The sequence below is a fragment of the Bos grunniens genome, chromosome 10 (genome assembly GCF_055505025.1).
Source record: "Bos grunniens cultivar Pamir isolate PY7600 chromosome 10, Bosgru_T2T1.0, whole genome shotgun sequence".
Classification (NCBI taxonomy): domain Eukaryota; kingdom Metazoa; phylum Chordata; class Mammalia; order Artiodactyla; family Bovidae; genus Bos; species Bos grunniens.
The window spans coordinates 14,242,111-14,259,546 of NC_141174.1; the positions used below are offsets into that span (position 1 = coordinate 14,242,111).

General features: G+C 49.6%; 1 protein-coding gene across 11 annotated transcripts in view; it reads right to left on the reverse strand.

Moving 5' to 3' along the window:
* Positions 1-17,436, reverse strand: part of ADCK1 (aarF domain containing kinase 1) — a 137,679-nt gene that overhangs the window by 22,246 nt on the left and 97,997 nt on the right. For all 11 annotated transcript variants that reach the window (XM_086319434.1, XM_086319431.1, XM_086319430.1 and 8 more), the window contains 2 exons: positions 8,739-8,897; positions 1,218-1,334 (listed from right to left, as the gene is read on the reverse strand). In XM_086319434.1, the coding sequence (XP_086175560.1) occupies positions 1,218-1,334; positions 8,739-8,897 (276 nt within the window). The remainder of the gene's footprint in view (positions 1-1,217; positions 1,335-8,738; positions 8,898-17,436) is intronic.

Here is a 17,436-nt window from a genome sequence, read left to right on the forward strand (position 1 = left end):
CCGGCGACGTCTCCTGGCTCATCTGCGGAGCCAAGAAGTGGCTTTGTCCTGGGCTGTCCCCCTATGGGGACCCTAGGCTCATCTTTGTGTGTTGCCCTGGATAAAGTAGGGAAGAGCATTTACTTCTACTAGCTCTGGTTGTCCCTTGCATTCCTTCCCCTCACCAGCCACGTGGGGCATGTCACTGCACCCCTCACCCTTCAGGGACTCCCCAGGACCTTGGGGTCACGGCCGAGTTCTGCTCCATCTGCCCGCAGCCCTGCAGAACCTCACCACTCCTCTGCCCTTCCTTGCAACACCCCTCTGCTCCCACAACTCTGCCACCCTGAGACGTGCGCGCGCACACACACACACACACATGCACACACACGCACACACATGCACACACGCACACACATGTCTGGAAAATCCCCACTCAGACAGCTGGGGAAGCCGACCTGGGGAAGCGGTGAGCACTTTTTCCGTGTGGCGCCCTGGGGACGGGCTCACACCCCTCGCTGCCTGAAGGATGGTGCTAAGGATGCAGTTGTGTGACCGACTCCAATGCTGGGCTGGGAAATCCTTGACAAAAGGAACTGTGTCTGGTTCCCCTCTGAACCCACACCCCTCGCACAGAGTAGGGGCTAAACAATGATGAACTCTGGTGAAAAGGTCCCCCCCTCTACCCCTATCTGTGGGACCCCCTGGTCACCAAGAAGAAGGAAATGGGGTTCAGGCCCCCCAGCCCACCAGCCAGCGCTCCCTGAAGGCCGGGGAGTGGCAGGCAGGAGACAGAAGCCCTTCTGTATTCAGCTCTAGGCTACTCACCGGCTCCAGCTATGTCCTCTCTGCCTGATACCTGGAGACCCAGGAAGGGCAGGAGGTGTGTCCAGGCCCCACAGGATGGAAGATTAAGTCCTGAGAGTCTGCACCACTGTTCTCACATTTCTGCAAGCTGTGGGGCTCGGATGACACAAGACAGATGGTGATAATCCCCTGTTCAGGCAGGGCCTGTGGGAGGGGCCCAGCGCGTGCCCGCACCCCACTGCCCGCTGCCAAGCCTGGCTCAGGAGATGGGTGGAGGGCTGCCCTAGAGCACCTGGAAGGCTGCTTCATGCTCCAGAGATTTAATAACTCTTCAGAAAAGACAGGCCCCGCTTCCAGGCCGTGAGACCTCCCCTGGACACACCTGCCCTCACCGGGCAGACCCCGCCCGCAGCAGAGCGCGCTCGACTCACCTCGTTGACGTCAATCTTGTTCCGCTCCATGTAGTGCCTGTCGTTGACCTGCCCGCCATCCACAAACTCCATCAGAAGCACCCGCTTGGTGGACAGCTCCCAGTAGATGTGGGGGACCTGGAGTGGGAGAGCGCAGGTCAGGAAGGGCTGGGAGGCTGGGGGCTCTGGGCAAGGGCTACAGATAGGCACGTGGGCCAGACATCAGCTCACACACCTTCCGGGAACAGGAGGGAAGGCCCAGAGAGACCCCAGCAGAGAGGGGCAGGGAAGGCAGGAGGCAGGCCGAGAAGGAAGGGCAGGCTGCTCCGCCTCCCCCAGCAAGGCCCCAGGCCTCCCCCAGGGACCCTCCTGCTTGGGGACCAGAGAATAAGTTCCCCGCCTTCCTCAGTGCCTTCCAGACACAATGAAGGGCACACACTAAAAGTGGGGCTTAGGGGGAAGTACATGGAACCTCTCAAATCTGAGCCACAGTTGGGGTTAAAAGCTATTTCTCTCTCACCAGGCTTATTTCAGGCTCCTCATGTGAATATAAACACTCTGCCTCAGTTTCAACACCTGTACAATGGGTGTAATTATTATATACGTGAATGAATAAATTTTAACCAGGTGATAAATTTTTCAGTTAGGAAGTCCTGAGTTTTCTCATGACCGTTCCCTGCAAGCCTTCTGTGGCAGACAGTGTGCTGAAGCCTAACCCAACACCTATTCCCAATCCTCCTCTTCCCCAGGAAAAACGAAATACTTTCCCTGCCTGCCTTGCAGTAGTTATGGCCATGTGACACAGTTCTGGCTTGTGAGTCACAAGTGGAGGTCTGCTAGAGGATGTGGGAAGGCTTTTACTTTCTTAACAAAAAGGGATGTTTATAAATATTGCAACTCTTCTTACCCTTCTCTTCCTACCTTGAGAGTGAAGTGATACCTGGAGCTGCAGCAGCTGTTTTATAACCATGAGGAAAATTCTAAGAAAATCACAGAGATCCCAGTTCTGACACCGTCAGACCACTGAGACAATATCAACAGGCAACTGCGGCAAGTCTTCCTGTTATGTGAGGAAAATACATTCTTTTTGTTTAAAACACTCTAGATGGAGCTGTCAGTTATGTACAAACAAATGCATTCCTAACTGATATACTCTCTAATTCCCTCTGATTCTAAGGACACCCAATAACCAAAAAGATACTAGATTTCCCTAGAAGCAGCCAAGATGTTGGGCTGTACCAAGGACTGCCGAGTGCCATGTGAGTGAGTGACACCTATGAGTCCCACCGATGTCAGGAAGGAGGAAGGACCAGGCTTTCAGCATGCCACAATTCCCCAACAACTTCATGGGCTTATTCCAGTTACAGATAAAGAAGCAAGGGCAGCTAATTCAAGCGATTAGGGGGAATAAGTTCTTCCCTCATCCCAGCTCTCAAAGTTCACATAGCAGTAAGACAGCAGGCTTGAGCCAAGAAACTTTTTTTGCTCCCCGCTCTACTAACTGTTGTGTTTGAATCTAGCCACTTAAATCCTCCATGCCTCTGTTTTTCTCACTAAAAAGGAGACTGTGGGACTTCCCTGGTGGTCCAGTGTTCAAAAGTCTGGGCTCCCAGTGCAGGGGGGACAGGTTTGATCCTTGGTCAGGGAACTGAGATTCTGCATGCCCTGGGCATGGCCAAAATAAAAGAAAAAAAAGGAAGGAGACTCTTCCTGCTCCATCTCAATAAGGAGTACTGGGGACAAAGCAGGCCGTACATACAGGAGAACCCTCTGGAACAAATTTCCCACTGAAACCAAGGCATCATTTTGTTTACTCCTTTCCTGCGGTTTTTGCCATTTAAAAATCTAGACCAATGGAGAAATCTGGGACCCTATGTCACTTTGAACTTAAAAGTCGGTCTCGCTTGGCATTTTTTAAAAAGTCTCTTTAAAAATACGAGTACAAGTTTGCTGCTGCTGTTTGAAAGAAAGTGAAAGCAGCTCAGTCGTGTCCAGTTCCTTGCAATCCCATGGACTGTAGCCTGCTAGGCTCCTCTGTCCATGGAATGCTGCAGGCAAGAATACGGAGTGGGTAGCCATTCCCTTCTCCAGGGGATCTTCCCAACCCAGGGATCGAACCCAGGTCTCCCGCATTGCAGGCAGATTCTTTACCAGCTGAGCCACCAGGGAAGATGCTGTTTGAGGCTTCCAAGTAAAAGGGACATACTTGGGGGTTAAGTCTTTCCCCTGGTATGCCTGGGGCCGAAGCTTGACAGTGGGGTGCCTGGGGCTCTAGAGACTCGCTGTCAAACACCCCTCTGTGCCTGCCTGGAGCAACGTGGAAAACAGCCATGCAAGAGCCAGAGATGCAAAGAGAAAACCCCAAGGCTGGAGACTGCCTGGGTTTTGGTCAGGGTTCTAAGTGTGCTGAGACCCCATCCCCTACCTTTCCCCCAGGTCTCCCTCCAAATGCAGCCAACCCAGCCTCACAATAGATGTGTCTGCGGAGGTACTGCTTAGCTCTGAAACAGCAGAGACAGCACCCACCCCCATCCCCGCCAGAAAAAAAGCAAGGCAGAGGGGTTTGTCGTGGGAGCTCAGGGAGGGCTGCGGTTGCCCCTCGATGGATGTAACACAGAAATGACTGCAAAATGCAAAAGTGCTTCCTGCTCAGTTAGGAGACACTTGGCCTGACTGGATACAAGATCAAGCGACTTGCCCCTAAATCAGCACGTGAGCAGGAGGGTTAAGGGGCACCAGGTGAAATTCACTTCACCCCAACACTCATGTTTCACCATCATTCCTTTCTCAGCTTTTTCCATCAAAGAAGGGAAAATGAAAGAGAAAAATTTTGAAAGAGGCAATAAGAACCACCCTGTCCCCTGCCCAAACAAAAATCAACCTGGGAGGCTCGCAGTCAAGGTGCCTGCTGACCCCAGAGGCAGAGTCACACCCGGCCCTCAGGACCTCTGGGTCTGGGGGGGTCTACCTCCTCACGGCAGGAGGGCCCACCCCTGTAGGCCCCGTCTGCCCCCCATACGAGAGCCAATCGTGACCCCAAGAAGGAGAACAGAGAGGAGGGAAAGTTCCAGCCCAAGACCTTGACCTCAGCCTCATTAACGGGCCCTGACCTGCACTTCCTCTTTGTTCTGGTGCCTGGCAAGCATACCTGGGAAGGAAGGCCTGGCACGTCTGGGCATTATCTGGGGCCACGGAGCTCCCCGAACCTGAGGCCAGTGGAGCAGGGCACAGGCCTGCAGTCAGATGGCCAGGCTGGAGCCCCAGCTCTGCCTCTGCCAAGCTGTGTGACTTGGGTAAGTTGCATAATCTCTCTGAGCAGCGGTTCCCTTGCCTGTAAAAGGCTGATGACAATTACAATGAAAGCAACGTTCCCTGCTTCCTACAGGCATGGATGAGGTCCTGGTGCTCAGCAGCACAACAGCCGCCATACGACAGCCACAGAGAATTTCACAGGTGGTTCTGATACAGAACCAAGGCTGAGAGTTGATGCTACAGACAGCTCAGCATAACTCAGACTGTTGTGATTGTTTTGTGAAAGTTGCTCAGTCGCTTCCAACTCTTCGCAACCCCAGAAACCTTTGCAATTCTCCAGGCCAGAATACTGGAGTGGGTAGCCTTTCCCTTCTCCAGGGGAATCTTCCCAACTCAGGGATCGAACCCAGTTCTCCCGCCTTGCCAGTGGATTCTTTACCAGCTGAGCCACAAACTCAGATCTGCCCATCAATTATTCTAGAGGGACCAGAGCACAGTGGTTTAACAGGTGAGTCTGGGGCCAGGCTGCCTCTGCCCTTTCCCAGGAAGCTGTATGACTTTGGACGAGTGGCTTCATCTCTCTGGGCCTCATCTTCCCCGAGGCTGACATGGAGTTAATAATGGCATTTCTCTTGTGGGGTTGTGTAAGGATTAAGGAGGAAATATACAGGGACTTCCCTGATGGTCCAGGGCTTAAGATGCCACACTTCCAACGTAGGGCTCAGGGGTTCGATCCCTGGTTGGGGAACTAGGATCCCACGTGCTGCACCCCATGGCCGAAAAAGAGGGAACCAACGAGTAAACAGACATAAAGTACTTTAAAAAATGTCTAACACAGCCTAGCCATGTAAAAAAAAATTAACGGATACAGTATTAATAACTAGACATCAGTTCCTCTTAATCTTTGAGATCCTTAGAAAGTTATTTCACCAGAAGCATGCTCATCCTGGCAGGGTTTGCCCCCAGTTTCGAGAGAGTCCCAGGCCCCTTGTGTGCTCAGTTGCTCAGTGGTGTTCAATTCTTTGCAACCCCATGCACTTGGCAATACCCACCAGGCTCCTCTGTCCATGGACTTCCCAGGCAAGAATACTGGAGCAGACTGCCATCTCCTCCTCCAGGAGATGTTCCTGACCCAGCACTAGAGAACCCTGGAGGGGCCCCTGCTCCAGAGACAACCCCCCACCAAGCCCCTCCTTCCCGTATACAGACTCGCTCCCATCCCTTGCAGTCCCAAACCCTGTGTTTTTAAGGCGTCTGCCTCTATCTTGGCCCAGCTGTCCCCAAGGTCAGTCGCAGACCTCACTGCCTGTCCTGTCGCCTCCCACACACTCTGATGCCAGATCCACAAACGCCCTGGTCTTGACCGTTCGGCCTGGCTGCCCCCTCACCTTGGCCCAGTCTCCCTGACGTGCATTTGCATTCGGTGCTCGTCTGAGGTGCGGCGATTTATAGCACAGGGCTGAGGTTATTAAACCCACTGGAAGAGGCCTCACACACCGAGAGGTAAACTCTGCGCTGAGGCTTAATTACGCACAGATGTTGTGATGGGGTGCCAGTGTGCAAAGCAATCTATCTCCTGTTTGAAGAGCTGAACTGGGTGCGCGGCGCAAAATTTGCTTCCCACTTGTTATGTGTTTAGGCAAAATTAATTACTCGGGAGCCTTAATTCCACCATTCTCTTAGGAACGGGGTGCAGGCTTGAGAAGCAGCAGGTCAAATCGTTACATTAATTATTCACCCATTTGGCATCCTCATTTCAAAAATTTGTGTTATTATTATTATTACATGTCTTGGTCTGACAGATGCTAGTTGGCCCCAGCCAGGGGACAATTTTGCTGTTTCCATGGGAACAGTGGAGGAGATGGTTCTGTTTGTCTGGCTCACAGTACTGGCGCCGAGGACCACCCCTGCTGGGTAAGAGGCAACAGAATGTCCTTAGACGAGCACCAGAGTTGAAGTCAGAAAATGCTGTTTGTACCCCAGCTCTTCTCCTCTAAGACTGCCATCTGTAAAATGGGATGATGGTTTTTGGAAGAACCTCGTGTCCCTGTGTCTGCCTAGTACTCAGAGCCACAGAAGAAACATTCAGTAACTTCTGCCTATCCCCTTGCACAATCAACACTTCTTGGAAGCCCCCACTGAGCTCCTTATCTGGGCAGAATTAGATACTTCCTCTTGGGCACCCACAGAAACAGAGATCAGTCTCTGCCATAGTGCCAACAATCTGAACTACAGAACCCACTGTGTGTGTGTCCCCCACCAAATGGGAAGTCTTCTCAGGCAGGAGCCAACCATCTCTGGCTTAATCTACACACCCCCAGATCCTAGCACAACCACAGGCTCAGGAAGTGCTCGATAAATGTGGAATAACGGAATGAAACAAAAGGAATAGGTAAGCGGAAGAGTCATTTAGACCCGACAACAACGCTTATCAGTTAATATTATCACTTGTGTGAGAAAGCCAAGTTTTCATTGAATTGGTACCAGATCATCTGGATTTGTACCCACAAGAAGGTCTGCACACACAGTGGCATTTCCCTTGTAGGGCTGTGTAAGGACCAGCCCGTCAAGCAGGCCGGGAGCGTCTTGCCAGACCCGACTCACTCAAAGAGCTGAACTTTGCCAGTGGCTACACCATCCACCAAATCAGTGTCTCAAGACACCACACCGATCACCTGAGTTGTGGGTCTTCATCCCATGGACCAAGATTTAGGATTCTCAGGCAGCTAGTGTAGACACACCCTCCCCACCTCTGTTAATCAAACTGGAGAGCGTAAGTATAAATCACTGCCTCCGGCTTCTCAGGATGTCTTTAGAAGCCACTTGGACACTTCAGTCCCAAGCAGGAGACCTTCCAGTTCACGTGCTGAGACACCCTGCCCAGGAAGAGCCCCACTTGACCATTTGCTCCAGAACTAGGACCCGGAGCCCTGCGCCCCATCTTCCCACAATTTCCAGGCCTCTCCAGCGGAAAAGCAGAGAATGGATCTCTTCCAAGAGTTGAAAGCCAAGCTCTCCACATAGACACCAGAGGCTTCTGATCCCCGCATTGCTGTGACGAAAGGGGTACCCCTGGTAAATGGGTCCAAGCCCCACCACAAAACGTGTTGGAAGAGCAAGTGCCATGGGCTTGATCTGTCTCGTTCCAATCTCCATGGGACCTGTGGGGAACATCAGGACAGTCCTCCAAGACCAGCTCCAAGGCCGACTCCTCAGCAGAGCCTTCCCTGCCATGCTCCACCCGGAAGCCCCTTCTTCTGAATCCTTAAAGCAGGATCTCTCACTGAGCTGGGACTATGCGTCATCGGATGTTGTCTCCCAAGGTAAGTGTCACCTATCATGTCAGCAGTTCTAGTAAATACCTGAAAACACGAATCTGTTCCAATGTAATAGATACATGAGGGAACAATTTGATCATAACACAGATTTTACATTTGTTGATGGTGCAGCACTATCCATGAAAAATACTCGGAAGTGCAGAAAACTTGTATCCGGCTGATCCAAACAGGAACACCCAAAGCAGGCACACAAACATTGCCATGTGTGTGATGGGTCACAGCCCCCCACAACTTCTGTTCAATTTCAGATGACCCCCGCTACCACCTCTTCACAGTAACTCCCAAGCAGCAAATCTTCTGACGCCCATTTCTGCAAGCCCGTGTCCAGTAAAGTGCCATGTGTGCTGTGGTCTTCTGTATTTCTTAGCCATTTAATGTGTGCCAAGGTATGCTCGCATTTCATTAGGTTCCCATCTGCTTTTATTTTCTGGATCACTGGTGACATTTTTGAGTGTTGTAAGCCTAACCCCCTTTTTGCCCATAAACCCTGTGGTTTCTGCTGTGCCATTCTGCAAACGGTGGAGATTTCTAGGACATGTGTTACAGACCTGTGTATTCAGTGAGCTGATATAATAAAGTTTTAGGAAACACGTCAGAGCACAGTAACGTTAGCTATCATCACCATTACCATCATCCTCAGTGTCATCAACCCATGATTCATGGAGGCTGAGACTGTGGCTTACAGGCCCTCAGGAGGGCTCAGGGTCTTGCAATTGTAGACCATTCCATAGACATCAGTTTGCTTGACAGGTCAACAGTCCCCTTTGGTAATTTGTAACTTAGACTTCAAGGGCTTGAACATGCATCACCAGGGACAAATCAGTCATCCTCCCTCACCCAAGAAGGAGACACCCGCTGTGGGTCCTGCAAGGGGAGATGTTCAGGGCTGGGACCAGTCCTCCCCTGTACTCTTCTGCCCAACCACCAGGCCCCCACGGCCCTGCCTTCTTACCTTTAAGAAGTCAAAGTGCTTCAGCATTTGGGCCACTTTCTCAGCATTCCTTCCCTCATTGAGGAAATCCAACTCCAAAGGCAGGTTCTTCTTGGCTTCATCCACCAACCACATGAACTCAAACTCTGGAAACAGCTGCTTCACAGCCAGGACAAGCACCTGAAACCCACAAGCATCCCATCAGCCAGTCCATGACTCCCACCAAGGGCAGTCTAGTCCCTGTCCTCCTGCCTGGTCAGGGCGTTGACAAGTCCCCAGGCCTCCCCTGGAATAAGGATGGGTGGGAAAGTGGCCCCCTGGGGCCCATCTCTGTAATCCAAATCCCAGATATAAAAGCCCAACAACCGCCAGCAGAAACCACTTCCATCCTTTGCTGGGTGTTCCCCACTTGCCCAGCACTGGGTAAGTGCTATTACTCACCTTATTCCTCCATTTAGTCTTCACAGCAACTCTAGGAGGTATACACTCTTCAGCCCCATTTTACAGATGAAAAAAGTTGAGGCTCTCAGAGGTTATACAATTTTTTTCTAAATGTGCCCAGCAAGGAAGCCCAGATTCAGAATTCCCCCTGGGTCTACTCAGCCCCAAAACCCTTGCTCTTAAGCACATCACTGAACTACTGGCTTTGCAGCTCCTAGATTTGTGCTTCGTGGTCCTGTCAATAAAGGGCCTTGGGAGGGGGCCCGGCTGTAACTGCATTCTATCTATTTCTTCAGCTGAGTGGTTGGTACCTGAGCATTTATAATATCTTTTATGATTTTTGTACATCCAAAATATTTCATGATAAAAAATTATATCGGAATACGAAACCAAGGGTGGACATGACAAGAGGAGTAAGAGATAAGGGATTTGTCCACTCGGATGAAAAGCTTGGATTTCTAGTGATCTGGGCCCACTGTGGATTCTTGAGTCAGGATGTGATGAAAGAGGGAGTTTTAGAAGACTTATCTGACATTTCAGTTGTCAATTTAATGATGTGAAAGAAACATGACTGGCACAGAACCAGAGCCCAGAGATATCTGCAGGGCACAGCACAGCCCCTCTGTGGGCATGGACTCAGTTCTGAGGCTACCCCACCACCGGAGCTCTGGATCTGAGATAGTCTCACAAGTTCACAAACAATGGCTCTATAGTTAGAAAGCAAGGGTAAGGCTGGGGCCATGGGAAATGTTCCAGCATTGGGCTGGGGTGGGGCAGAAGGCAACTTTCCTGCTCTCCTATAAACCCTCCTGTTGGTATTCAAAGTCAGGCCTGGGGAGAACCACTGACAGACTCTCATCTGTGATTCTTGGTATAGATTATGGTCCAAGTCCTCTGAGAATCCCCATCTCTGGCCCTGGTCAGAGCAGAAGGACAAGGAGCAAGAACTCAAGAACCGTGGGCCTATTGCTACCAAGAGACCTTCCTCCACTGTTAAGGAAACGTAATGCTTATGTAGCCCCCCAGATTCATATGTCAAGCCCTAACCTCAGGGAGACGGTGTTCAGAGGTGCAGTCTTTGGAAAGTAATTGGGCCTAGAAGAGACCATGAAGGTGAGGCCCACATGACAGGTTAGTGTCCTTATAAGAAGAGAGAGACCAAAGCTCCCCGCTTCCCTGCCAGGCAAGGTCACAGAGAGCAGGCAGCCATCTGTCTACAGCCAGGAAGAGGCTCCCCCTGGGAACAGAATCAACCAGCACCTCGAGCCTGGACTTCCCAGCCTCCAGAACTGGGAGAAATAAGTGTCTGTGGTTTAAGCCTCCCGATCGATGGTATTTTGTGGCAGCAGCCAAAGCTGACCAAAACACCACCCACTCCACCCAGAAGGCCTTGCTGGGCCCCAGTCACAAGCCTTATCTCCTGCTTTTGTTTGCCCTGGTCTCTGATATGACTCCAACACTGGATTAGGCACACGCGGCGCAGTGAAATAAATCCAGAGCAGGGCCATTAACTACAAGGCATTTACAGCTTTGTTTTTAAATCCTATGTCCGAGGCAATGTACCAGACGCCATTCTGTAAGAATCATCACACAGGGTTATTATACTCAATTTCTCTCAAACCCTCTTTAATTACATTTGGCTGCAGTCTAATTTCTTTTAAGGCTTGTCTAGTCTTTCATGGGCTAGACCTGTGACCTTATGATAATCGATTTAGTTTATGTTTTGTTTCTTTTGGTGTCACATGAAACAAGAACAGAGAGGTGGCAATGGCAAGGGCCTGACTGTTTCAGATCTGGGCACCACGTCTCGTCACCATGCCCTCACCCTGGCTGCCACCCGAGGGGAAGCAGAGCTGGTACACAGCAAACAGAAGCACCTGCCCGGCCCATGCCGAGGGCACAGCTGTCATCTGAGGCACCTGAACTCCAGTCTCTAGGCTCCAAGTTTCAAGCAAGAAGCCTCTTGTGTGCTTTGCATGCTGCATGCTAAGTCGCTCCAGTCGTGTCCGACTCTTTGCAACCCCATGGACTGTAGCCCGCCACGTTCCTCTGTCCATGGGATTGTCCAGGCAAGAATACTGGAGTGGGTTGCCATGGCCTCCTCCAGGGGATCTTCCCAATCCAGGGACTGAACCCGCATCTCTTATGTCTCCTGCATGGGCAGGTGGGTTCTTTACCACTAGCACCATCTGGGAAGCCCTTGTGTGTTTTGCTCCAGCACAGGTTCCAGACCTTCCCATCCAGGAGGGACAAGGAAGGAGCCACAGTGAGTCTCACTCATCTTTTTCAGCCAAAATGTATTTACTGATTACCTTCTAGATAATGACCCTGGACCAGCCGTAGGTACACACAGAGACCCACATGTAGCCAAGTGGGGTCTACATCAGGCGATGAGGCTTCTGTGGCCACACACTACCTCCTCATTGCTGACTGTCTGGTCACTGTCATTTGTGAAATTTCAAATTATCATTAATATCCAAACAGCCCTGAAAGGCACCTTAAAGATTTTTCTGTTATCAATCAATTATGTAATTAGTCCTTACTAATACTATTGGTTATTATTGATACTTTATATCATTAACCATAAAAGCAGTCAAAGGTTTTATTGGTTGATATTAATTGCTAGTAAGTTAGTAAACTAATTCATAACCCCTGGGACTTTGCAGGACTCATAAAACTGGTTTCCAAACCATTCTGTGGTGGTTGGCAAGTCACTCCCTTGGTTACTCTAAAATGAGAGGGTCTGTTTGCATGGAAGTTAGTGGTTTGTAGTTTTAGAGGCCGTCATCCCCTTTATAGGAAGTCACCGATTTGAAAATGTGATGCCAGCAATGAAGCCCAGAAAACACACATACTCCCATAATTTTGTACGTAATTCGGGGGTTTATCACCCCTTGAACTTCAAAGGGAGGGTTGAGGTCAGGTTAAGAGGCATCCGGTCCAAAAAAAAAAAGAGTCATCTGATCCAAATCCAAACCAGTTTGGGCTGCTGCCATTTTGGACTTCTCTGAGCTTGAGAAAAGAAAACGAAATTCCATTTCATCCTCTGTTTTAACTCAGTTCCCTTCTGAAGAGCCTGCCCCAAGTAGATTCTTTTATGTTTTTCTTTCTTGACAACAGATGCAATCAACTAAAATAAAACAGGTGTTGTTATCAATTTGACTTTTTGATTTTTCTCCCAAATTCATCTTCTCATAAAATTCTTCCAACTGCCAGTGTTTTCACCAGTGCCTAGCACGTATTCAACACTCAGCAGATGTTTCCTGAATATTCATGTGAATGAATGAGTGAATAAATGAACATTCCAAAAGGCCTGCCTTCTCCCCAGAAATAGTTATCTGCTCACATGTGCATTACGCAGATGGATTACATCTGTACGCCTCAGAGATTTGGGTGGAAGAAGGGATTACCTCTGAATGTGGGGGAACCACAGTTTTGAAATGTCTGAGAATATTCTACTTCACTTGAAGCCTTGTTAATCAATCAGGGTATATTCAACAATTAATAGTTGAATAGATTATTCTCTCCTTCAAGGGAGAATAATGAAATCATTTTCCTACAGGACTATTGGCTCCCAGGAAGAAAACTAAATTATGGACCACACAGAAGCATAATGGAAAAATTGAGAGTCACATAAAAGTTTGAAAATTAGTGATTGCTATATATGATAGCAAAAAAAATGGGAATTATCATTATTGAGACACAAGCACCGCACCATGAGGCACTTGATATGCATGCTGTCATTTCTTCCTCTTCTTGCCCATTTCACAGAGAAGGAAATTGGATCCAAGAGGTTAAAGCATTTCTCAAGGTCACACAGCTTGCAATTTCAAATGCAGGGCTTGAACCCACTTTTTTTTTCCTTCCTTTCACTTCTTTCTTTACGCAGTCCTTCTCAGGCAATACAATATAGGACAATACAATAGAGAGCCTGAGATAAAGCATAAAAGGGGCTTTGTAAACTGTAAAATGCAACTGAAATTCGAGTTACTGCTATCAACTTATTATATATTATAAAAGAAATAATGGTCCACGGGAAAACAGGACACTAAACAGAACGCCTGCACGGATCCGAGCTGGTAAAAATGGATGTTCGACAAAGATCGAAAATCAATTCAGAGTGATGTAAATAGCTTACCGTTCATGGGGTTTATCTTTGTTCAGATAAGTTATTAAAGTGCAGACTGTTTAGAAAACAGAATTACAGGGTGAAGAGAAGTTTCCAAGGGATGATCTACATCTCTGGGGCTTTCAAAAATGTATTTAAAAAAATAAAATCAGCTGTTGGATTCTGTGCCAACACAAACATTACCTAGCCACCCACTGTTCAATCAACACACTCAGAAAAGAAACAAGATGACAGACAGCATGCACTGAAAATGTTGTTCAAAAAAAATCAAAAACATAACTGTCACAGGTCTTTATTTTTAGAGACCCTGGGTATGAGCCGGAGGCCTTCCAATGGTGGATGGGATTCTGGTGCTCAGATCTGAGCATCCCGCCCTAATGTTGCAGACCTTGGGGACAGGTGATACATGAAAGGCCTGGTCAGGAGTTAGATTCTTCAGGATAGAGCACAGGGCGTTCATTACCAAGTTCAGAAGCTTGAGAGGTAACAGGGTGTGATACAGGGTAGTGCTCTGGAAACCTGGGAATGGTGGTCTCAACACTGCCTCACAGGTCAGCTGAGTCCCACCCTGTTCTCAGACAGGACAGTGGCAGTGATTCCCAGCCTGCTAAGTAAGCTCCCGGCTCTTGTGGGCAAGCAAGGACTGCTGCAAAGCCAGGCCGCCAGCAGACAGATAGACTCTGACTTGTCAGTTCACCCCGTGCTGCTGAATCATTGTTCCAATCTCTGGGCCCAATTAGTCTGGCTCCGGACAGCCACTCAAATCAATAAGAGTCACTGGCCGTGCATCGAGAAGTAGAGTTGCCCCAACTATTAAAGGGACAATATCAGGTGATGATGACAAAGCTGAAAACACCCTTGGCTGTGCCTTTCTCTTTTGTGCAAAGTCACCGACACCATCAGCTTCATCACCATTTACTGAGAGTCGGTCTCTGATTCTCTGGCACCAGTCAGCAGCTCTCCCCAGCACTGTCTCCTTCCCCAGGAGAAGGCCCAGGTTCACAGGAGACACAGAACACCAGGGTGGCACATGCTCCTGGGTGCCAACCCACACGCCATTCATTTCCCCATCTTCCTGGCCAAAAGAACCTCTATTTTGTGCATGTTTCATGTCCTTCAAGGAAGGCAGACCTTAGCCTGAGAAGGTGAATCACAATCGGTCTGAGGCAGTCACAGTGGTCCCAAACCTCTTGCCAAGACTGCTTCAGGCTTGGGCGAGTAGGCCTGCTTCTGGCCAATGAGTACTGAAAGAAATTCTACTGAACGGCTATTCTTTAATATGAGGAAAGACACTGGTAATGGCAGGAACCCTGCAGTTGTTTGAGAGCCACGAGGAGCACTACCTTAGAAGGACAAGCCAGGAAGCTGAGCTGGCAGAGTGGAAGACATAAAGAACTTAGGTCCTTAAAAACCTCAGTGAAGTGCTGGATTAGTCAACCCTGAAACAGCTGACCCTACTTGTAGATGTCTTGAAATGTGAGATAATATAGGTTACTATTGACCACTGTCAGTTGGATTTCCTGATACACGCAGCTAAAAGCATTCTAACTGATATAGCCAGTAGTCCCCACCTCCTTATTCTCAAAAGTTTTACTCTTGTAAACCTCCATCCTTACAGCAGATATGTGTTTGGATTTACAAGCCCACTTCGTAAACTGCAAATATCCAGAAGTTAAGCCTATGAGCCACTCTCCCCTTAGTATGAACTACTTTACCCAAATTTTCTTCCTCTCAAGACAAGGCCGGGACCAAACACAGGGCTGAAGAGGAGATAGAGACAATAGTGGGCAGTGGGAGAGAAGTCCGAGGGCACACAACACCTGGAATTAGCAAGAAAAGAAGCACCAGAAGGCTCTACAGAAAACCGGCTTTGTCTCCCCTCTATCTCCAAGTTTCTGGCAGGTATGACAGTCCTAACGCCTCTCAGAAATCATTCTTTCCCACCAAGCACACCCAAACATATATCATCACTAAAATCAAGGCACCATGTAGGTCTGGGCTTAATTTAGGTCTGAAAAAAAAAAGTCATGCTCATTTTAGATATAAAACAAAATGAGCTTTCCAGTTGGCGCTTCTTGGTTGTAAACCAGAGAAGGGTGACCAAGTTAAGGCTTTTCCCACCAGAGGCCAAGTGCAATGAGAAGGCAGTACCACTCTGCGCTGCTGCTGCTGCTGCTGGCGGTCCACGGAAGACCTCAGGCCTCATTTCCAGCTTCTCTCCTGCAGGCGGTGAGTGCGGGTCTCCAGTCCACCTTGAGATCCCAGCCCCAGCCACTGCAAGGGAGCCGCTACTCTGTATTCAGCACATGGCCACACGGCTGGTAATTTCAAGAAAAGCATCTGATGCTTATCTCAGGGAGGAAGATGCCAAATCTTCACCAGTGCTATTGTTGCAGTTGACCTTACGGCCACCGTTACTTAGGGAGGGGAGAGGCTCTGGGCAGAGCAGAGATGTCAGCTGTCCTCCCAGCTCCCGTGGGCCCTGTTGGTACCACCAGGCAGAGACAGGTTCCAGCCCAACTCAGGTGTGGCCATGGGGTTCCAGGAACACCCAGGGACCCTCCAAGACTGGCAGTGTGCTTCCGTCTGTGGCTGCTCCATAGCACAGACTGATGCGTCAGAAAACCCAGGTTTCCAGGTGGATGCCCAGTGCCACTCAGCAGCCCCGCTCCTGGGTCCCGGTCAGCATCCTTCTCCAGTGCACCCAGCAGGATTCCAAACCTTCATCCCCCTCAAGCCTCCATGCCACCTCCTACCCTCTCCTTCTCAGCAGATGGTCTTACCTCCCACTTCAGAGGAAAAAATAGACGCTATCAGGCTGGTACAACTCAGCTGCCCACTGTCCCTGCCTTCCCCCTCTGCCCCACTCACTCATCTGGACCCAGCCTCAAGAACAAAGCTCTAGCCCCAGAACAAAGTCTGCCAAAGCCTCACGCTTCCGCCTGTGTCCTTGGGGCCCAGTCCCTCCAGGCATCTCCTGCACCAGCTCTATCAGTTACTGCTCTCCCCTGAATCTCTAAGCCCCCAACTCCGCTGCCCCTTCCTCATCAGTGACAGCCTCCGCAAGACCCCCACCTAATCCTGTGCTTAGATCTAACCACTACCCTCACTGTCCCCCACCATCCAAGGCCAAACATGGAAAGGGTAGTCTCCATTAACCGTCTCCGCTCCCTGAGTCCTCAATTCTCTTTCACCCCCACTCACCCCATCATTCCTGTTCTTCCCCCAAAACTCTAAGTCACCAAACCAAACATACTCTTTTCAGAGCTTTACTAATTTACATTCCACTTGGCAATATCAATTAATTCTGACAGACTCTGTTTTCCAAAACGACTGCAACAATGTCTCCCCCTCTAGTGCTCCTCTGGAACCATGCCATCCCCCCATCATGAGGCAGAGTCTATTCCACTGCCCCTTAAGCCTAAGGTCAATCTAGTCAAGGCTATGGTTTTTCCAGTAGTCATGTATGGATGTGGGAGTTGGACTATAAAGAAAGCTGAGCACTGAAGAACTGATGCTTTTGTGGTGTTGATGTTGTGGTGTTGGAGAAGACTCTGGAGAGTCCCTTGGACTGCAAGGAGATCCAACCAGTCCATCCTAAAGGAGATCAGTCCTGAGTGTTCATTGGAAGGACTGATGCTGAAGCTGAAACTCCAATACTTTGGCCACCTAATGCAAAGAGCTGACTCGTTTGAAAAGACCCTGATGCTGGGAAAGATTGGGGGCAAGAGGAGAAGGGGACAGAGGATGAGATGGCTGGATGGCATCAGTGACTCAATGGACATGAGTTTGAGTAAACTCCAGGAGTTGGTGAGGGACAGGGAGGCCTGGCATGCTGCAGTCCATGGGGTTGCAAAGAGTCAGACACGACTAAGCGACTGAACTTAACTGAACAAAGCCTAGGGGGCCACTGTGACTCTCGCTCTTACCAATAAAGGAAGGAAGAAGTAATCTACATGACTGCCACACCCAGGTCATGAAACCATGATGAACTTTCAGTCTTATGCTCTTGGGACGCTTACTCTTAGAACCCAGCCGCCAGGCTGCGAGGAAGCCCACACAGGCCTTGGAAAGGCCTCCACGGAGAAGACGTGAGGCCCTGAACCCACAGCTCCAGCTGGGATCCCAGCCAACAGCCAGAACCCACTT